Source organism: Manacus vitellinus, unplaced genomic scaffold (assembly GCF_001715985.3).
Source record: "Manacus vitellinus isolate BGI_N305 unplaced genomic scaffold, ASM171598v3 scaffold_56_pilon, whole genome shotgun sequence".
Lineage (NCBI taxonomy): Eukaryota > Metazoa > Chordata > Aves > Passeriformes > Pipridae > Manacus > Manacus vitellinus.
Genome location: NW_021940660.1, coordinates 2915916 through 2939054, shown reverse-complemented (window position 1 = coordinate 2939054; position 23139 = coordinate 2915916). Strand labels below are relative to the sequence as shown.

General features: G+C 36.9%; 1 protein-coding gene across 1 annotated transcript in view; it reads right to left on the bottom strand.

The window, feature by feature from the left end:
- DPYD (dihydropyrimidine dehydrogenase) overlaps window positions 1-23139 on the bottom strand; it is a 338474-nt gene that overhangs the window by 225612 nt on the left and 89723 nt on the right. Inside the window, exons 6-7 of the mRNA XM_029963231.1 lie at window positions 13640-13801; window positions 2858-3054 (exon numbers count right to left, since the gene is read on the bottom strand). Coding sequence (XP_029819091.1) covers window positions 2858-3054; window positions 13640-13801 — 359 coding nt within the window. The remainder of the gene's footprint in view (window positions 1-2857; window positions 3055-13639; window positions 13802-23139) is intronic.

The following is a 23139-nucleotide window of genomic DNA, read 5'->3' as shown; positions in this document are numbered from 1 at the left end:
TCCTCCTTATCATTTCTAATACTGCCCTTTTTACACCTTTCTTGACCACTGTGCAATGAAAAGTGTTGTAAATGTCACATACAATGAACATGTCAAGACAATACAACTTTCATAGGTCATGCTAAGTAAAAAAAGTGTCTGAGGCAGAAACTAATATATCAATATGATTCTGCAACAGTGATTCAATAGGGAAATTAATCAAAAAAAGGAAAGTTTTATTTTCCAAGTCACCTATATATTTGTTGAAGGCCTGTCATTTCCACGACATGCTCCCAGAACAGAACTGATTGTGTTATGTCACTGTCAGAATTTGTAAGCAACTTTTTGCTCTTATTAAACATTTACTTACAGTTTTGTGCTGTGAATATATTCGCATACATGTATGTATCTAAATACACACATTTCTGGGAGGGCACTTGCATGCACATTAACCATGAAAATAAGCATTTTATGAAAGTCAACTATTGCATAAATAATTCTAATATAACTTCTTTCAGCAGCAGAAGATGGTCTCTGACTCTGCAATGGAGAAATGGGGGGAAAAGGAAACAGGGCAGAGGTGCAGGAGGGATGCAGTAGATGGGAACATTGTCCCGCAAAGTCATCTCTTCCTCAAATCTGATCCAAGTCAGAGCTGCTTGGACAGGTGCTTGGTGTTGCTCAGTGTTCTCAAATTACTTTTGCTCAAGGAACAGCTCTTTGGCCAAGTGAGAGAAGTACTTTGGCATGTTGTAAAACAGTGCCATAGATAGGAACATATGCAGTGAAGCCTGTTCACGGCCTCTAAGCAAGAGCATGATGTGCTTGTGCCTACTCTATCATAAAGCATAAATTTTACACAACTGGTGAAACACAGGAAAACCTGCCCTTAAATGTGAAAAATTCACACATGCTTGGAGAACCATGGAGTCATACTACATTTAAATATCTCATTACAAGAACTGCCATCACTAGACATTTTTCTATTGTCACAATATTATGAAAGCTAGCTAAGATGCAAGGAACATCCTATTTAAAAACAACTGAAGAAACTAAAAAAAGGCAAAAGCACTGCCCTTTCAAACAGCTGATTCAAAATACAAAATTGATTTGGTTTTCTTAGATATTTGCAATAAGTTTATGAAGCCTTAAAAACACACCCATCAATAACCTAAACTTGTTAAAAGAGGTACTGCATAGAGTTACGAATGCAATAATGGATGACTTCTGCCACAGGCCAGCCTCCATTCTGTTTCAAGATTAAAATAAGGACAAAAAGAATTGATGCCCTTAAATCAGATGTGAAAACTTCTTCAGTGAATGGAAGTAAACACATTGCTATGCATTGAGTCCATTGCTATGTGTTCATTAGGACTCTAAAGAAAGAAATAAGTTTTTAAATGCACTCCTCAGTAATTAAGGATACTAACAGAACAGACAAAGCTCAGTGTAAGGCTTTTTGCAGTAGAACAAACAGACTAAACTTTATTTTAAATTCAACTTAAAACATGATGAACTCAAGATCACATTGCTTCAAATACAGAAGCACACATTAAGCAACTGTAGCATTGTTCTATAAGCACCAAAACAACTGCAGAAAATACTGTATTGTATCACCAAGTCCCACTCAAGTCTAACCTGTTACCAAATAAGGCCTCATTGCTAGAAATGTCTCATTAATTCTGACTACTTTACAACAACAAAACTAACTTTAATCTGGTATTTATGAAAACATGCGACTCAGCAGGTGAAGAGGTATTTCATACACTAAATTTGCAATCCTCTGTGGCAACTAGTTCAAGTTAAACAGCCCCACAGTTAAATGCCTACATATTAACACCTTGGTAATTAAGTAGAATAATTCTGAACCTCACTGGGAAAAATGCAAGTAATCAGTTCAACTTCTCCAGCATTGATTCTCTATCTTCCAGAGCACTGAATAAGTATTTGACATTATGACATTATGGATCAAATTCATTAACCGTGTCAACTCTATTGATTTCGGTGATGCTGCATTGAAAAATTTAAGTGCATCACCCTTCTTTCTCTTATATTTTTCATTTTTTAAACACTTTCGTGTGAGTCCATTTTGTACTCTTGTATATCTTACATTCTAAAATTTCATTTTGATTTTGAATGGGTTGGTATCCATCAGCCAGTGCCTGAATTATTTTATACACAGGGATTCCAACAAACCTACAAGATATGATCTCAGCTATTGTTTCAGTGGTAAAAATTCATCTTCTACTGTAGAGGACATGACACCTTGCAAACATCAGTCAAGTGTTTACCATATAGGAAAACTACAAAGGTATTTTATGTATCTGAAACTTCTTGAAGATTGAGAATTGCAGGGGGTTCATTTCACTCATATGGTATGGTCTACTAAAGCTGCAAGTTCAGACATACATGATGGATTTATTCACTTTCACCTTTATTTGCATAGGGTAGTCCACAAAAGCATTCTAAATCTAAAACTCTCCATTAAATTAATATCTGTCTAAAGCATTTTAAACATTCTTTCACTAGGGCTACAAGTACTTCATCTTGTTTTAACTGTTTTGGATAAGTGAAAAATGGTTCCTGACGTAATTTTCTAAAGTGTTAATTTGTTAATAACAATTGCACACTGGAATTTAACAGGTCACATGAACAGAATATAGGAGATAGCCACTAGACTTTCAGTTAAAGCTTACCTATAACTGTACCTCTTTTAATAATTATTTAAATAAAAAATAAGTTTTCCAAATTTGAAATTTTCTACTCTTTTCCTTTGGTAAAGGTAGAGGGATCACACATAAACTACGTATGCACAATATTTTTTGCTATGTTTTCTACAATAATTGAAAATGGTGATTTGTTGTCATTGTTTTTTTACCTTAAACCACCAATGTACTCCTGCTTTTCAAATATGGTGATGTTTGAATAGCCCAGTCGAGCCAAAAAGGAAGCACAACTTAAGCTTGCAGGTCCTGCACCGAGAAGAGCTATCTTCACCTGATATGCTTCAGGCATATCTTCTAGAGGAGGTAAGGAAGGGTTTCTGATCTGAGGAATATTCATAGCTTTGAATACCTGAAAAGCAATACATTCAACAGGTTACATACTTTACATTCCCTCCTTAAATTTTATTATGAATAATATGATGGGAGCTTCTGCTAGTACTGTCACATATCTGATGTATTACTCATAGAATTACAGAATCACAGAATATGCTGAATTGGAAGGGACCCACAAGGATCACTGAGTCCAACTCCTGGCCCTGCACTGAACCATCCCCAAGAATCACACCAGGTGCCTGAGAATATCGTCCAAAGGCTTCTTGAACTCTGGCAGCATAGTGCTGTGACCACTGCCCTGGGGAGCCTGTTCAGTGCCCAACCACCCTCTGGGTGAAAAACCTTTTTCTAGTATCTAACCCAAACCCCTCCTGACACAGCTTCAGGCCATTCCCTCAGGTCTCATCACTGGTCATCACAGAGAAGAGATCAGTGCCTGCCCCTCCTCTTCCCTTCACAAGGAAGTTGTAACTGCAATGAGGTCTCCCCTCAGTCTCCTCTTCTCCAGGCTGAACAGGTCAAGTGCCCTCAACTCCTCCTCATATGGCTCCCCCTCAAGGCCCTTCACCATCTTCGTAACCCTCCTTTGGACACTCTCAAATAACTCAGTGTCTTTCTTATATTGTGGTGAACAAAACTGCACACAATATTCAAGGTGAGGCCAGACTGCTTCATAACATTATAGAGGTTTCCAAATGACATGATGTGTGCATTTGTGAGGGATGTTATATTTGCAGGGTTTGGTCCTTCTATGGGTCTTTTTGTCTTAAAAATGTCTGAAGTCAGATCTTTCACTACAGTAAATTTTACAGAAAAGATGTAACCAGACTACCAGTAACGGAATAGGAATACAAAGTCAGCCAGATGGCAGAGAATCTCTCCAATGCCAAAAAAATTCCCTGCAAACAAATCATTCTTACTAGTAGAAAAGTACTTCTGCAAATAATGCAAAGGATTATAATGCTAGTGAAGGGGCTTCGCTTCTTCAAGAGACAACCAGCATGATCCTGAATAAATCGCTTATAGCTTGGTTGTCTAGAGGTGGTAGGTAATAAACCTTAGGTGGATTTGAAATGTCTTTTAGGAACCACCCTTAGTCTTCAGTGTTTTATTTTCAAAGGTAACCCATGCTTTAGATGCCTTTTCTTAGATAATTTTTATAGGACTTACTTTATTTTAGTTTCTTATCTATTTCAGATGGTTCCACTTTTTAACTGGGTTTCCAAAAACTATAAAGTTAGACCATTCTCCCTTTGCTCCAGTTATTCACTCACCTGTAGAATGGTGATGATTTGCCCCCATCTGTCCTGACTATTAAAAGTACTTTGGAACAGACTCTGACCACTATTGTTCATTTCTACAGAACCCAACACAATGGGCTGCTAACCTAGTTGTAATGTCACACAGTTTCTCAGATTTACATTAAATCAGTTCTTTGCTCAGGTATACAGGTAAAAGTCTAAGGTAGAAATATTCTACATTCCCCAAGCTAGACTTCACTGTCCTCTGCATTTATATATTTTGTAGGGGAAGGAATGAATGTATAACCTACGAAAAGAAAAAGAACAGACTTACAGCATTACAGGCTACTGAAGATTAGAAGCATGGAAGAGCACAGTTACATCTTCTTTTTAGTTTAGGCATTAGAGGTAAAATGTTTAATCCAAGGAGTATATCTTTGTGGCAGGTAAAAGGATTCAAGAGTGCATTGCATGGGGATTCTCATTCATATCACAAACACTCCAAGGCATCTCAAAAACTAACAAAACCACACTGTTCCCTACCTATTTCAATGCAGAACTGTGTTCCATAAGTACTAACTAATCCTCTAAAATACATACATTGTCATTTGTCTTAATAAATATCATATTTAAGCTATCTAACAAGTTTACCAACAGATTTTACTTTCCTTAGAATTTGAGAAGCAAAGGGTTTTCAAGTTAAACTTTGGCAATTCCACTCATGAATAGAATTCTTCATTTATATTTTGAATCAATGTTCATTTTCTTCATGCGCACTTGAGCACTCATGCTAGGTAAACCAATGATTAGTTCCTTCCCCTCTAAAATTTCTGTGTCAAACGCACCCAGTCTTTGTAAATTGACATAGCAGTTTAACAAACTGCATGAAGCAAGAGACAGATAATTGTTTTAAAGAAAGAATCATTTAAACCTGACAATTCACACAATATGGAAAAGTTTAATGTGGTTATTAATGGATTTCACAGGCTAAAAAGCTCATATTGTACTGTAAAACTAGACTGTGATAATCAAAATGCAATAGGATATTTCTAAAATGTCTGCTTTGTTATATTCACACAGAAACAGCTTGAATTGTACCAAATTTTTATTACAATCTCATGTAGTTGTTTTAGAAGGCTATTCAGTAATACAAATTATATAACTTGCATATTTATTAAGAGTGTATATTGAACACTCTGAATATGCATATGCTTAACGAATTTATTCTTCCTAAATTTACTTTATTGTTAACATAACTATTTTTATATGTATTATTGGACATTCATACCCATCAAATAAATGTTATACTAAAGTGACGCAGTACTGTAGTGCAGTGTTAAGCTTCAGAAACCAAGCATTCATGCAGGAAATCCTAGTAGTTCAGGCTGAATGGTCAACTTTAATTCTGCCTATTTGCAAACAGGGTGAAACCATCTTTATGCAGCACAGTCAGCTTGTGTGGCAATATCTTGCCATCTGGAATTCAGTGGCAGTTTTGCATATTAAGGTTGGCAGAGTAACTGTGTGAAAATAGCAAACTGCTTTAATGCCTTTCAAAAAATTTTCACTCACCTCATGGTGAAGTTTCCTGCACTGTAATTCACCTAATTAGATATCACTGAATTCCTCTGTATAAATCCTTAGGCAGTCAGAGATGAGTAACTTGCAAGCAAGCGTTCAATGGCACGTTACAGACAACTGTCCTCTCTGTTTTTATATCTGTTCAGACTGTTCAGGGTGCAGGTAGAATTTAATCCTATTGCCTTTCTTTCCACTTTTCCTTCAAAAATATGATTTCTTTTTTGTTTGGATGGACTTTTACTTTGTTTTGCAGTGTTTTTTAACCAAGACTCATTAAGGACAATGAGACCAAATAATGAATTTTAAAGTTGAATCTCTCAGTGAAAAGACTCAACAATTATCCTCATGTCTGCCTTTCCTTCTGTCTCTTTCTCTCTCTCTAACACAGGCAAAAGAAATTCAATAGATTAATAATACAGATTGATAACATTGGGCATTTATTACTCAATTTTTTATCAAATACCATGCAATCACCATTACTTCACCATTTAGGCCCTTTCAAACAACCCACATTGATTTCATCCACTTCTTACGCTTCACGTCCATTAGGGTCCTTAGAAAGGATATCCCAGTTTATAAACTATGGAGACTTAGTCCTCAAGTGAGAGACAATTCAATGAAACCAAAACAGTCAATCTATTTTGCTAAAGTTTCCAACAACTAAAAAACCCCTCTCTCTTGATTCAGACATTTATAACACATTACAGTTTTCCTATTTGCATCACTTCAACGTGTAAAGGTGTGAGTGCACTTGCTCAGTGTTCTCTACAGCATGAAATTTAAGAGTTTGTTTTCTTCCCCATTGTAAATAAAACATTCTTTCACTGCAGTGGTGTTGGTTCCTGTTTCAAAACATTCAGTATACTCAACAAATAGTATAATTCCAAAATATATAAAAATAACTCACAACATGAGTTTGTACTCAGGTTCCACAACATCTCCCACTTTAACAAACTACAGTGCTTTCAATTGCTGAGCATCTGATTCCAGTTTAATTTTCCTGGAAGGTTTTAGCCAACACATTTTAGTTGTTTTTCAGAATGCAGATAGGGAAAAGCTTATTGTTCTCCTCATGTAATAAAATTCTGGTTCTTTTCTTCACTACCCCATTCTTGTATTAGCATGTTTTGATGAAAAGATGTGACATTTGGCAGAGAATGGCAAGTGACTCAGAGAAATGTATTTTGCTAAGCAGATGAAAATCATTTTATGGCATAGTAAGCATGATTTAAATGAATCTAAAATATTTAAATCCATTAGAGCAGGTTCAAACTGTTACTCAGAATTTTTATATCAAATTTTATACAAATTAGAATAAATTAAAGTAAATCATTTTAGTCACTTCTGAGTTTCCTGATCAGAATTTTTTTAAGAGCAATAGACTTTAGATACCCTTTTCCATCTACTTACAGAATTCAAATAGGGTCAGGCAGTTTTACTCTATTCACCTTTACTTACTTATTATTCACTCCCATTTCACAACCTCCCCATGCAGCACCTGCAGGCTTGGGGAACAGTGGCTGGAAAGCTGCCCAGTGGAAAAGGACCTGAGGGTGCTGGTTGACACCCAGCTGGACATAAACCAGCAGTGTGTCCAGGTGGCCAAGAATGTCAATGGCATCCTAGCCTGGATCAGAAACACTGTGGCCAGTAGGACCAAGGAGCTGGTGAAGGGTCTGGAGAATAAGTCCTGTGAGGAGAGGCTGAAGGAGCTGGGAGTGTTTAGTCTGGAGAAAAGGAGGCTCAGGGGAGACCTCATCACTCTCTGCACCTACCTGAAAGGAGGTTGTAGGCAGGGGGAGGCTGGTCTCTTCTCCCAGGCAACCAGCAACAGGACAAGAGGAAATGGCCTCAAGCTGTGCCAGGGGAAGTTCAGGTTGGACATCAGGAAGAACTGTTTCACTGAAAGGGCTGGCAAGCATTGGAAAAGACCAACTGGGGAAGTGGTGGAGTCACCATTTTTGGAAGTGTTCAACAAACGACTGGACATGGCACCTAGGGTCAACTTTAGTTGATAAGGTGGTGTTTGGTCAAAGATTGAACTCAATGAGTTTGAAGATATTTTCCAACATTTATAATTCTATTAACCCTGGAAGTGTTCAAGGCCAGGTTGGATGGGTCTTTGAGCAACCTGGTCAAATGGAAGGTGTCCCTGGCCATGGCAGGGAGATTGGAATGAGATGATCTTTAAGGTCCCTTCCAACCCAAGACATTCTACTATCCTATGATTGCTTAAAATTATTTTTGGACTATGACAGAGAATGTATTAAACAGTAAATAGACTGAAACTTTAACCTCAATGTAAACGTAAAAATCTTTGTCTAATCCTACAAAACACACTTAGTAATCTGCAAGATATACATAGAAGGACACATTTCTCTGTAAAAGGTGCATCTGTTTAATCTGTCATGTTCATCAACAGAAAAAGGCTTAAAAAGATAACAAAATGGGAAAAACGAAGGAGCAGTGGAAAAATTTAGTATAAGTTTTGACTTCATAACTAAATCCTTTATATTCTTCAACTGTAATGTTTGCTGCCATGCTTAAAAGGCTATAGAAATAAGTTTATCCGTCAGGTTTGCCATTAAATATCCTTCACTAAGACAGTGAGACACCAAACAGCTACTGATGTAGAATCTAACCAGAATTTATTTTAGTGTGAAACATATTAGTGTATTCTGAATTGTTATCAGATTTTGCCAGTGCACAGAAAGTAAAATACAGGCAATGAAATCAGTAACATTTAGGAACTAATTTTATGAGTTTCACACTTTCTCACTGGTTTCCATGGATATTTATTTGTAGGCTGGTTTACATTAATATGGGGCAGCTGAATATTTAAAGAAGAAAAAAAATATTCTGCACAGATTTTAATACAAAATGAAGCAAATTGCATGCTTAGTAATCTTATTGAAGTTGTCAAATTACATGATCACCCAATTAATTTCATTAACACAGGATGTTACAAGGCAGCGTTTTTTCCACAGACATGAGCTGGTTATGAACACCCGTTGATCCTCCACAATTTAAGAGCTAAAGTTGTAACACTTCAAATTTCTATGCAAGTAGGTGAGTGCTGACAAAACCAGGGCCTAAAACACCTCATTAATAACTTTTCAAACCTCCATTACGCTAGTCCCAAAAAAATCCATGGACCTAGGACATTGCAGAGTCCAAATCTCAACGTCTCATGAATCCCACCACCAAAACGAACATAGCAACATTCATGCAAATGCTTAAAAAAAACAAAGAATGTTTAACATCTATAAAACATGTCATAGAAAAGTTTATATAACTTGCCCAAATATCAGCAAATCTTTCAGCACTGGCCTGAGAAATCAGAAGTCCTCAGATTCATCCCCTGAACTATTACAGAAGTCTACACTATCCCCTTCAGACAAGCCTAAAGTTTCATTTATGACTGTGGATTTCAACATGACTTATCAGATAAAATAACCTAAAGATGTGTTAAAATTAAAATTAATACCTTCAAATAGAGGGGTTTTTCTATTTGGCCTGTTATCTTAGGTCCCCAAAACAATCCTCCTCTGCTGAGGAGCACCAGTGCCTATGCCAATGAGGAGCCCAGGCAGCTATCTCAAGGCCATCCAACTGCAGCAGTGGTTGCTCCATGAGAACCACCCCCTTCTTGCACCTACATTAAGACTGGTCAGTTGTCAACATGCAACTGAAAGAGGGCCCTGTGCCCAAGGGCACAGTGCACCAGGACACTGCAATCCTTCAGGGCAGCCACTTCTTCCCTGACCGCGGTGCATTGGGGGAGAAAGGAGGATCAGCACTCAGAGGGGGTCCCTCACCACAGCCCTCCTCCCAGACCAAGTGCTCTGCTGAAATGCCTATAGGTGAGCAGCAGGTAAGTTCATATGATGCCTCTTTCAGAAAAAAACATATCAAATTTCCTTTTCCACTTTCTTTCTGCTACAACAGTAGTCAGAATGTATCTCCAGAGAGGAACAAATCACCAGAACTGTAGCTGGCACAAGAGCCACAGTACTAAATGATCCAGTATGCAGCAATTAAAATAATACATTTTCTATTTAGCTTATGCTGCTCCATTCAGAATGACCAAACAGAAACAGAGGAGAACCTTTAGATTCAGTAATGTCTATCCAAAAATGTAGTACTTTGAGAGTTTCTTACTAATACTGCAGAGGACAATGTAATAGATCTCACTTCCTTTTTACTACAAACTTGTACTTGAGTACCTAGTAATTTTAGTTTATTTTGTGGGACTGACAGCCATATACCCCATGCTTGTATGTATTGTTACTGCAACCTCAGCATATTTTCACAGAACTTTTGTTCCAAAAATGGATGTTTCCTGATTCTGAAGTACTTGGGCAAAGGAGACAGATAAAGACATTAATATAATTTTGACCTGTGCAGTAGCAGGTGTAACCTGAGCTTGACACTCGTCATTTATAATAGTGAGCTTTTACTCCATGTTATTCTCTAGATGCAACCGTTACCATGGTAACTGCATCTCAGTATACACATTCTACATCACAAATACAAACGGACATTTCCTTTTTTCCACTTTAACATTTAATTGTCAAAATTCACATTTGTTCAAGCTGGATTACAATTCACTTTGAGAATGAGCCAAACATAGTTACAAAACTATATGAAAGGGCAGAAGGAAAATGCAGGAGGCCTGAGGTGTCTTTTTTTTTTTTTTCTATCGTATGCAAGACAAATATTTTACAATTAGGGAGCTTTATCTGCAGTATGAACAGATGATCAGTCATTGTTCAGAAGCACAAACAGGCACACATCATACTCATATATTTTCCATTTTAAACCCACATTTCTGCTTCATTGCAATTTTATCTTTTATCTCAGCTAGCAGTTGTGCCCTTTTATTACCACTCACTCTTATAATGCACCAAGTGTATGATCCTCAGACTAATTTCAAGGGAAAAAAAAAGTCCAAAACTGGCTTCATGCACAATGGAGTTTTCAGTAAACAAGGCCCTGCGGGACAAATATTACACCATGCATGAGAATTGCCATGCAGCTGTCATTAAGAGTAACACATGTTGCATGCCTAAATTATACAATTTGTTAAGTTACTTGTATAGGTAGAGCAGTGAACACACTTTGCTTGCAGTATCTGGGCCAGTTTTTGTATGAGCAGTAGTGCCTTATTATTTTCTTCAATATTATAATCCATATTGTTGTAATGATTGTTATTTGGAAGCACTCATACTATTATATTTTTTCAACTACACATACTTTCATGGTAAAATTTAATGGAATAAAAGGTTAAAAAGTACTCATTGAAAATGTGACTGTCTATTCTTACTAATTAAGAGTATGACAATACATACAAATTCTTTGTTAAACAGCACTAAATCAAAAGGTTATTAACAACAAAAGGTTATTTAACATTTTTAACATTTTTCTACATTTCATATATACTAGATATATCGATACTATAAAACTCTAAGGATAATAAAATTTGCTGAAATGTTCTTTTTGTTAGAGTGTTATATAGAACTGTATAACAATTTTATCCTTTGGAACTCTTGAAACTAATATAATTTTAAAAACACTTGAAACATTAAGAGCAAAGCGATTTGGAACTATTCATCCTCTTTGTAGTTTTCATATCAATCATTATGCTAGCACTAAGCTTCTTTAATAGATTTCTAAAGATTTTTGAAGAAAAATGGCAGATATTTAGCATTATCTATCAAACCATAATTCCTCTCTATTAATCATAGCATTAGGGCTAAACAGAGAGACGTATTAGACATATTACTTTTATTTGGTTCCTAAACAGCAATATTTCACCAATGTATTTATCATCTACTTGACAACTGCTTAATATTTTTGTTTGCTCAGTTGGTTTGGGTTTTTGTGTTTGGTTTGGTGGGGTTTTAGGGAAAAAAGAAGTATTCTGCTTTGCAACAAATACTAACTTTTTACATATAAGGAATAAAAGGCCATTAGAAGAAAAGCTAATGAAATTGCCTCTCCACTGATAAAACCCAACTATGGAATATACACATAAAACAAATCCAGTTCAGTTTCTCTAGTCTCATCCTGTAAATGAAAACTTTGGTCTCAGCTGCACTGATTCTTACATTTTTCTGTTCAAATCTGCAAAAAATTGAACCGTATAGCTACTTAAACGACAAAGAGGAGAGAGGGTTCAGCAACAGTTAGTAAAAAAGTTTAAAAAGTGCTCCAGAAGATGTACAAGTCTCCTGAAGAGAAGAAAGAAGGGACACAAACAGATAAAAGGAGAACAGCAGCAGCAGGTAGCAATATTTGCTCAATGAATCATGACTCACAGCCCTTGAGAAGAGGAAGTGAAGTCTATGAAGTCTATGAATGACACCAGAGCAATAAATTGGCCTTGCAGACATATAATCTGTTACTTATAGATTGATTTGTGTTTCTATTTTGGTCTGTTGGTTTTTTCCCTCAGGCTTTGTAAAGGTGATTGGGACTTCTGATCTCTCCTCTGTGGTGACCAGTGACAGGACCCCAGGGAATGGTCTGAAGTTGTGTCAGGGGGAGTTTAGGTTGGACATTAAAAAAGGTTCTTCACCCAGAGGGTGGTTGGGCACTGAACAGGCTCCCCAGGGCAGTGGTCACAGCACCAAGCCTGACAGAGTTCAAGAAGTGTTTGGACAATACTCTCAGGCACACGGTGTGACTCCTGGAGATGGTCCTGTACAGGGCTAAGAGCTGGACTCGATGATCCTTGTGGGTCCCTTCCAACTCAGCATATTCTGTGATTCTTCATACGTTTGTAAATATAATCAGACAAATGGCTCATGATACAGAAGAGGGACATGCACGTGAATTAAAGACTGTATAGAAATGTGCAATCTTAACACACACATATGCCTTTTTTAATACAGCCACAACTTCCCTACTTTTACAGACCAAAATCAAATTTCTACCCAACAATACTACAGATAGATCAGTTGAGGTGCCACCTGAGACCATGAGTTTGGTACAAATCCTCCATGCCCTTCAAAGGAGTTAACAAATGAGCAGTTGCCTCTTTCTTCAGATGGAAGTTGGAGCCTTGAAACTACATAATCACAAACAATGCACAAGAACCCCAACAGAAACTCCCGAGACTTCCTAACATGAAGTGGCAACCCCCCTTGTTTCAGTAGCCAAAACATGTAGCTACCTTTATGAACTAATAAATTGACACATAAACACGTGTATGCACCTCTGTCTATCCAAACAGATGCACGTGAACGTGTATTTTAGGTCAACCTGAAATTGTATTTACGTAGTTTTGACAAAACAGGACAATAAAAAGATGAATTCATCTGAAGCTTATCCTTTGTCTCAAAGCCAGTATAAATGCATATTAATTCTACTATAGGATCTACCCTATGCCCAGAACAGTTCTACATCTCCTTAATATGCAGTTACAGATGCAGGTGCACTTGATCTTTTCCCCTATGCAGCCTACTTGAGTAACATCCACAATTTCACCTGGCTTAGTTAAATCTTTCATTATAAAAGAAACTGTCTCACCTACAAGCACTTCTAAAGAATCATCTTGTTCACAAATAATGTTCCTTATGTTCCTATAATGTACTGCATTATGAAAGTGTTTCTAAGCTTTTGAATCTGGTGTAAGAAAAAGGATAATTATTCTAACTTCCTACGCCTTTATTTTATTAGGATCAATTTTTTTTTAAAAACAATTCATTAACAAAGGCAACCACTCAGGCAATACTCAACGGTACATACAAAGAATTTAAGACAAGTCCCACCTACCTCAGTAGCAAACTGCTGCAATCCACCAATATTAATTGGTCCCTCCTCAGTGGCATACAAATTGCAGCCGCCAACACAGAGATCTGATGTTGGACACACCATTCCACATGTCAGGCCAAGTGGATTGTCAGAAAGAATCATTTTGGCAGCTCCATAATAGTTCTGGAGGAAAAAGAGAAAAGAAGAAATAGTAAAAAAAAAGATAGTCACATACCAACGAAGCAAAAATTCAAACATTCAAGAGAATAACTGGCTAGTAGAATAATAAACACATACATATTAAATAACACTGACATTACTTAAACGTATTAACATGTTATACAGCATTATGTCAAAGAATTGAGAAGAAAGTCAACAAACCGTGGATTTTGCAAAGATAAACTTTGCTTTTTAGCTTGCAAAATAGTTAAAAGCACCTTCTGTCTGAGTAGCTTGTAGGATTTTTAGTGACTTAACAAATCTACCTTCAAAAACTAAGATGTCTGCATAATGTACTTGAAAATACTTTCTCCATTCCCAGGTCAATTGGGCAGGAGCCCAATTGGTTTGGGAGGTTCAAATTCTCTACAGGTATATTAAAAGACAAAGCATAAAATTCTCTAAAGTCAAACCAGATGATACAGACACATATAGAGATTACCAAGAAAATGCCAATGTTCAAGAAATGTATTTGTAGGTGTAACTGGACTTTTTGCTTACAGATGCTGGTCTATTGCATACCATGAGCCCCTGTCCATCACCTGGAAACACAAACTAGATGTACTTCTTTGGGATTTTCTTAGACGCTATTACACCCCGTTGAAATTCTAATCCTGGTTGAACAGGTAATCCCTTTATACAACCGTTCTGGGAGAACCTTCAATCATTTTGCCTGTGGTGACTGGTAAGGCACTCTATTATCCCAAATTCTCATTTTTTCCAATGTGAAGGAGTATTAGTTAATGAAAATTGTACATATTAGCAGATATTTTTGCTCTTCCAGAAGAATTATACTGTTTTGATGTGCCAGAGATTGTTAGAGCTGCTAAAGACAGCCAGTAAAGACACTGTAAACTCAATCTGGCAGCAGAACACATAAGTCCAGCTATATTGGAGATGTCACTGACACATAACTTTGCAGACAGCAGAAGTGACAGCCAATGCAGGAGACCCATGTCTTTCTTAAGCAGCACTGAGAGACCAGCCTAGATATCCTGCAGCATCTTACATGGCACTAGTTGTCTGTTCCTAAGCAATTACATCTAGTCATTCCTTTTTTCCACTCTAAAGGAATACAAACTAGTACTAGTGATTCTTCGCACTAACTCAAAGACAAAACTTCTGTTCAATTTTATATTTCACACATATTAGAGCTATAGTTTCCCTTCCTAGGTTGTCCAGGATTATTATTTTTATTATCTTCAACTCTGGTTCAACGGAAACAATTACAACAAGGTGTATTTCTATTCAAGCAACTTCATTCAGGATTTTCTACATTTTTCAGCTTGTTAAAATTAACATACACATCTAGTTATTATACCTAGAATGCAAAGCTGTTAAATATTCCTTTTTTAAAAACTAATTTTCCTACATATCCTTAAAGTACACTCTCACATTTGAGCTGTACCAGTAAAAGCAATGACAACACAGCTGGTACATTTTAGTTCTTGTGCAAGCTCAAACCAAACTTTGAGTACAGCTAGGCTACAGAAAGATTGGGTATGTTAAGGCACAAATGCCTTTAGAGAGACAAGACCAGGGTCACTGTGGGTATAGTATCAAGATTATGGTTTGTTAAGGGGATAGATAGGGAAATCTGTCTCAGAACATCATGCCAGACTTTGGCAAGGAGGAGGTTGGAACTGAAGTCCCAATGGGGGTACGTCCAGCTTCTGCTGAACTCCTACTTTTGGGAAAACATGACGGAGTACATGTTTGGACACGATCTGGGAAGTTTTAAGATGTTGCTATCGTGATCATGAGTTGCTACAGCTGCCAGTAGTAGTTGTAGCACCTGAGAAAAAAGGAACTGCACCCTCTTTAAATAAGTGTATCAAAAAGTATATAGTACACGTTGCCATGCTAAACATTAAGACAACAAATAAACTATCAAACAGTATGTATTTTCTAGTCTTAACACCTGAAATAATTTTTAAAGATAAATTAAAAGACATTCACAGCAAGGCAAGTCTTCTGCACTGCTTCACTAGTTTGTTTCAACTGTGCTGAAGTGAGCACCTCTAAAAATGAAAGGAAAGGACAGGTTCAGTGCAGACTTAGTTTCCTGGTCTGCCAACAACTGGTCACCCTGTGCCAATTTTACCATGGGCAAACTTATAACTTATATTCTCTCAGAAGAGCTGCAGTTCCCTAATTTTCATCTTCTACCTTCCTGAAAACCAGTGTAACCTCTGTTCCCATTGCCACTGGTACTATTCACTACCAGTGAAAGGATATTGCCATGTGCTGCTACCATGACTGTGCAGTGGTTCAAGAGCAAGTCCATCAGCAAACTTCCTGATACCCAGGGCACAGTGTAGCATGGAGACTGGGCTGTGGGCAGGGCTTCAGGTGCCCAGCTCTGAGTTGCTTCATCTCTTTGTTCTTCCACTTTATTTAATCATTTATCCTGCCTTTACTGTGTTGATTTATTATCTAACATATAAAACATAATTAGGAAAATGTTTTACCATAGTTGACAAAAAACTGGCAGATAAATAAAGTCTAGTAAGTTACACTGAGTAGTGTTATACAAACTGTGTCACAAAACTGCAAATCATTCTGTTACTACAGTAATAAATGAGAGTTTGTAGCATGTGTATAGTATCTTAAATGTTTAGTTACACAAATACATTGTGCTTATGTAGCTTTATTTTTAAGTTGAAAACGCATTAATATTCATTACATTTATCAGCGACATTAAAAGTAGAATATTCATAGAATGGTCACATTTAAAAAAAATGTTGATCATTTCATATAATCAGAGTGTAGTAGGCTGCAGACAAAACAGACATGAAATGCAGACCTGGCATGCTGGTAACCACACACCACATGTTGTACATGAGAAATGATGAGAATTAAAGGGAGACTGGCTTCATTAAAATGACAAAGTTACTTCAGGGCATGGAGTAATGCAAGCTACCTTAACAGTCTGAAGTAATTTTTGTAGACACTGAAATAGTAAGATGACTCAGTTGGCTAGTTTCTTACAGACGTCACTGAGGAAGCAAGTCTAAAACTGGAATGTTTCTGAATTTTTTAATGAGATAAATGTCTGCTCCTGCCTTTGTTCATAGAATCTTTTTTCCTATGCACTTCCATAGAAATTAATTAATCTAACTGGATGTTTTGTGGTTTCCTACATCAGAATGTCAATAAATACTACATTGCTAACACAGAGAACAAAAAGAAGCCTTAAACAGATATCAATAATCACAGGAAAACAGGCAGAAGAGGATCTCCACATGTATCATTTAGAAGCATTATACAATTTGCATGCAAATTAGACTTTTTTTTACTTGAAAAAAGCCTATTAAAACACATACAATCAATACTAAGAGACCAGAAGAAATTGCATTTATTATCAGGAAATGCTTATAGCATCCTTTCTTTCAATTCAATTCAAGAGCCTTTTATATAAATTCATTATGCATCAGGGTGTTTTGATATTGTATTTTTCATAAAAACAAAGAAGAATATGCATTATTACGCTTTATGTAAAAAAAAAACCACTGACTTTATCAGAATTTGGGGACAGCATGAATACTTTAATAGGAAAAAAGAAAAAAGTAATAATTTCTTTTTCATTTAGATTTAGTTTAAAAAATAGAAGACATACAAAAATATATGGGAAAATACAACCACCTCCTACCCTAGTTCATGTTTTGCGATGGCTTTAAAATTTACTCAAGATGTATTGGATTAAAATATTTCCACAGACCAAAGTGTCACTATTTAAAGTACGTTGTTATATAAGAGTATTTTTCACAGTGACACACACCAGTTCAAATATAACAAGAAACACTCTCAGTCTGTCAGCCCCCCCCAAATATCTTCCCAAGAAGAATGAACAAAACATAACAGCAACTTATCAAATCATACATATTCTATATTATAATGCTGATGATTTTTAATCAATCCAGAAATCTTTCACATCATTTGACTTGTGTCATCATAACAGGACTGTAATTTCACACAGTGTCACTATCTTTTTATGAAAAAAAACTGAAGAAATATCTTGTACTGTCATTTTGTCCTTTGTAGTCTAGAATGTGAGAGATTCCTTAATTGACATAGTGTCATCGCAAAAGTCTATTCTACATAATTACACTATGGCAACTGAAACCAGCTGTCAGCCATTCCATTACACAAAGTACAAACAGACATCTCAAGAAAAGTCACTGTTTCATGTGCATCAACTTAACACCATCCCCACTTTTTCTTTTAAACGGTTTTTTTCCTTACTATTTTATTTAGTGACCTGAAATATACAAAGATTAACAGAGAAAACTGAATAAAACAGCACTTTCAAGAACCTAGGGCCTCAAAGTAGTACTTAAAGATTGTGATAATTTTCATTTATCTGTATATCATTATTACCAGTCATCTAGCAGCTTTCTGACTTCTACAATTCTTCATTGTATCAACAGGATCCCACTTACAGTATTTTACATATGAACCGTGATTCATGGTTTTCTACAATCTTTGCAATGGTATATAGATGTTCCTTGTTAATTTACTCAGAGTTCCTCTGGTATAGGAAAACATCTTTCCGTTTCTGTCACCTGTCATAATCCTATGGCTCTCAACACCCTCTCTCTGTGGCAATCTTTTCTTCACGCATTTTCTCTAAGTGATTCCACAACTTTTTGTACCTTGTCTTCCTCTGTCTACCCACTTTTCCTTCTTTCTCATTTCCAGTATATTATCATAAACATGTTTTTATTTACTCCCTCAATCTCCCAAACTTCACATTCACCTTTATACTTTGGTATCCATTCTATTTTCCAGTTTGTTCTCTCTCTCATTTCTCCTCTGAAAAAACAGAACTTCTCTCTTGAGAATTCCCCCCCCAATTTCCTTTGGTTTCATTTAAACCTAAAGATTTCTCTGAAATCCTAAAACTTACCCTTGTGTTCCACAAGTTCCTCTGTACTGTTCCTGACATTCAGTTCTCCCTCCTCCATTTTCCTACAAGTGTTCTGCACAGCCCAGGGACAACCTTTTACCTTTTATCTAGAGGGCAGCATGGCTTTGTTGATTTGGGGGACTGGGTTGTTTTTTGAGTTTGTTGGTTTGTTTTCTGGTGTGGGTTTCTAATTTGGTTTGTGAGTCTTTCTGAACAAGGAGAAAACTGTTGTGTCAACGTCAGGAATCACTATAATATTGCAAGTCTTGAGATAAAAATATGAAAGCTGGTAACAGAAGGCTACAGCAACAGTGTGTTCTCTCAAGACAGATAACACAAAAAATACTTCTGTACCCCCAATTCTTCATTCTTCACTCACACCTTATGCCTGTGCTGTGTAACAAAAGTTAATATCCCCACAAAGAGTTGTTTTCCAATGCTACTACTCAACCACAAAGGTGTCTGATGACAAAAAGCTCCAAGACTCACTCACTGAACAGTTCAAAGGCGGTGAGCATGTGAGGAACAGTTGCTTTCTAAAGGGCAGTTTCTCTGGCACATGGTTTTGCTGAACAGGAGAAAAGCTGGACAGCCTGCAAGTGTTCAGGCTGAAAGATGCTTCTGGGAAAGTAGGATTTTCTGCTGCTGTAAAACATTTGCTTGTGCCAGTCCTAAAGGATGACAAGTGCCAGAGTTCCATTTTACCAATTTCTTTTTGCTTTGACATATCAACACAGGGAAAGGAGGACATAAAATCCTAAAATCACTCCTGGTACTCATTCAGGGCTATGGGGCAAAGCTTTCTCCTGCAGCAGCTGAACATATTTGGGGTTTTTCTAGTGTTTGTTTCGGGGTTTTTTTCTTTTTAAAGAAATAAACAACTAAGCACTTGTGCATTATAAAACAAAGAATATACACTTTGCAATGTGATGGTTGTATTTAAAGAGAGGACAGCTGGAAGTCAGAATACTTGTTTGCCATTTTCTGATATTTAGAAATAAAAGTAGTGATGTGTGCATGGTGAATTTGAAGTCTGGTCTCTGAGAGACTCAATTGCAAGCAGTCTATATGAACTGAGACACACGAACTGGGAAGACACAATAGAATAGATTGTACCTTTATAAAGTGGAGTTGTAATACAGTTTGTATGGAAAAAGAGAATGGAAGTTGTAGCCTATACTCAACTGAGTCGCAGCAGCTAACACAATACAGCATAAGTGACGTCCTTTTTCTTGAAGAGGCTCAAGGCTCATTGAGTCTGGCAATTCAATTACCCTCTCAATGCAGAAACAACCCTCCTCCCCTGTCCCTCTTCTACTCCTGAGCTCAGGTCTAATGGCAGAACAGCCAGAAGAGCTACACTGTACATGGTCTGTAAATATCTAAAAAGCCTCAGGCTTAAGCGAACGAGAATCCCTGACCTTTTATGACTGCTATAGCCGTTTTCCAACAAAACAAACTGCATACAACAGAGCTCTTAAATACTTCACAAAGTAATTCATTTTCAGTACTTTGCTGTCTAAATACTCTATATTAATAATGAATCATGTTTAAATAAACACCTGCGTACAACACTGCTTACACAAGGATAACGACAAGGAATTTATTGAACGGAATCTTCTCTAAACAAGTGGAAGGGTAGCTAGCTGAAGTGAGTGTCTCAAGTGAGTGATGAAGAGAGATTCAGAAGCAGGACAGGGACTTCAATAAGTCTAGAAAACACACCCCAATTTCCTGAATTTATTGACCTCAAACACCTGAATGTTCTATGCTTCGCCTATTTAATTTTCTAGAAGCTACCATATATATTTATAAGCTTTTGGATTAAAAAAGGAAATTTATTTACAGGATGAAAACAGCAAAAAACAGATTTATCACTTTGAAAAGTATTTTCAACGACATGTAAAACATCGTTGATCATATTAAGGAAGTACTTCTATGACAGTAATACAGAAATATTCTTCAAGTTGAATATTCAGACTACTGAATGATATCCAAGTGATTATTTCAATAAAAGTTTAGCAAAATGCACAATAAAGTGAAAAGTTACTTACTGGTTACACTAAAAACTTTCAAAATTACAAATTACAAGTTTTAGTGTTCAAAAGCACACTATTCTTGTTTTCTATCTGCTCTAAAAGTGTATGGTGCAGGTACCACCACAGCACCAGAATGAAAGAGGGCAGAGGACACCACAAGAGCAGCCATGGTAGTGGGCTCTCACACAGACTCTACCACGGTCATGGATCACTGTAACCTCTGGTACCCCTCTCTTAACTTCCACCTGATATCTATTGCTTGCCTGACAGAAAGCAAGGAGTTTCAAAGTGCAGTACTGTAAAAACAGTAGTACGTTCCTATACCTATACAAAAGTTCAATCAATAAAGGAAACCAGAAAAATTTCCTGTTACTTTTTCTGAATAACAGAATTTGTTGTAAGAGACACCTCTTCTAGCAAAGGCATCAGAAACTAATGCATCAAAAGGAAAATTCAGCCTAGCAGACTACAGTCATCAAGTCAAGGTTATGTTCCCTCTATGCCCTGCAATTTCCTTAAGTTGCTTTGTACATGAATTACAGGAAGCACAGCCACTGACATGGATGCTACGAACATAGAATCATAGAATGGTTTGGGTTGGAAGGGGACCTTGAAGATCATCTAGTTCCAACACCCCTGCCGAGAGCACGCAGGTCTTCTAGTCTTGTTTCTTAGTCCACAAATTCAGCTACTTGCTAAGCACATCCCAGCATGGGTTTTACTCACTTCTAATTTTGGGGGGTTTGGTTTTTGGTTTCATTTTCTGGTTGTTTGTTTTTAAAGTCAGCATTAGAGCTGTTGCAGAGAAATGCTTCCACAACCATGCTGCTATATAAGATTCCTTCCAACAGGGTAAGGCGAGAAAGCAAAGGTTAAGACTGTATGTAAACTCACACTTGAAACTTGATTTCACAGAAGCAGCACTGATTTTAGGTATGCAATTTTCCATCCTAACATCCTGAACAGCAGAAACTAAGTATAAGACTATTTAAAACTTCCTGTATTTGAATGTTTCCTTCTGCCTACACAATAACCAGACATCAACATGAGGTAAAAGCAGTTACCAAAAGCTGTTGTATACCTTTTATAAAATCTAGTTTCAGAGTGGATATAGAAGCTATTGATAGATATGGATAGGGTCCAAAAAGACATGCTGTAGTTACATTTCAGTAATCTAAGATACTTCGGTTTTTCCACCAAAAAAAAAGTGCTAAATCTCCTGAGAGAAAAGTAGGACATTGCAATTATTTTCTATAGCAGGATTTTCTGATAAAGCATCAAGTGATCAGGTCACCTGCTTAGGGAAAAACCATTGTCTTCCTAGCACCTGCAGCTTCCAAGAGGATTTAAAATCATCACCAAACAGCACAAACTTTAAAGGGTTGATCAACCTCAATGACCATCTGACAGGTTAATTTTGGGTCTATTAAAATCAGTAAGACTGTACTCATTGGCTTTGGCAGGGCAAAGACTTTACTTCAAACCTTTGAGGCAGTTTACTATTATCATTCCAGTATACCTTTGTCAAACCACAACTCTCAAAGCTCTGCAGTCACCCCATCTTCATATTCTCTACTCTGTAATGGAACCACAGAATTCAGAATGAATCAGCTGTTAAAATGACTTACCCTTTCTGTCAAGTCACAAAGGGGCATCATATAGTCAAAGCAGTCAGAGTCTAGGAGACCCATCAAATTTATTGTACCAGGATGTTGCTGGTGTTAGTTCTTTTTCTGACACCTTCAGTTGCAGTCTTCAATCCATCTTCCCTGGTTGCTTAATCCCAGCTTTATGTTTTTATAATCAGGCCCTTTTTCTTTCCTCAACAACATATCACCCTATCCTACTCAAAGCAGTAGTGTAACTAAGCCTTAATAAGAAAAGATCATCCTGGTAAAATACTTCCATAAAATTTGCTTTAGGTTTCCTAAACAAACTTACAGCACAATGATGAGATGGAGAGTAGCAGTTTCATTACTGCCTTGTACCTTCTCTGCTCAGTTTGCCTGCTTCACGATGCCTGAAGAGGTAATAAGCAGCAATATGCCACAAACTATACTATGGTCACAAACAGATGCCTACATTCATGAAAATAAATGCAGCAGTGACAGGGTATAGACTATATAAGAAAACTGTCTATAGGCATATATTGGGCATAATACCAATTACTGCAAATCACATCACATTATAATTGATACACACATTTTAATATCTGCTCTTATGCTAATGTTTCTTGTTAAGGTGCAGAATTTACTGGTGTCACACACAGAATAGTAAAATCAATGTGGTTGTTCACTTGCACATGGAAGTGCTGCTGCTGCCCACCAACTTCACTCCAGCCTTACCTGCATTGG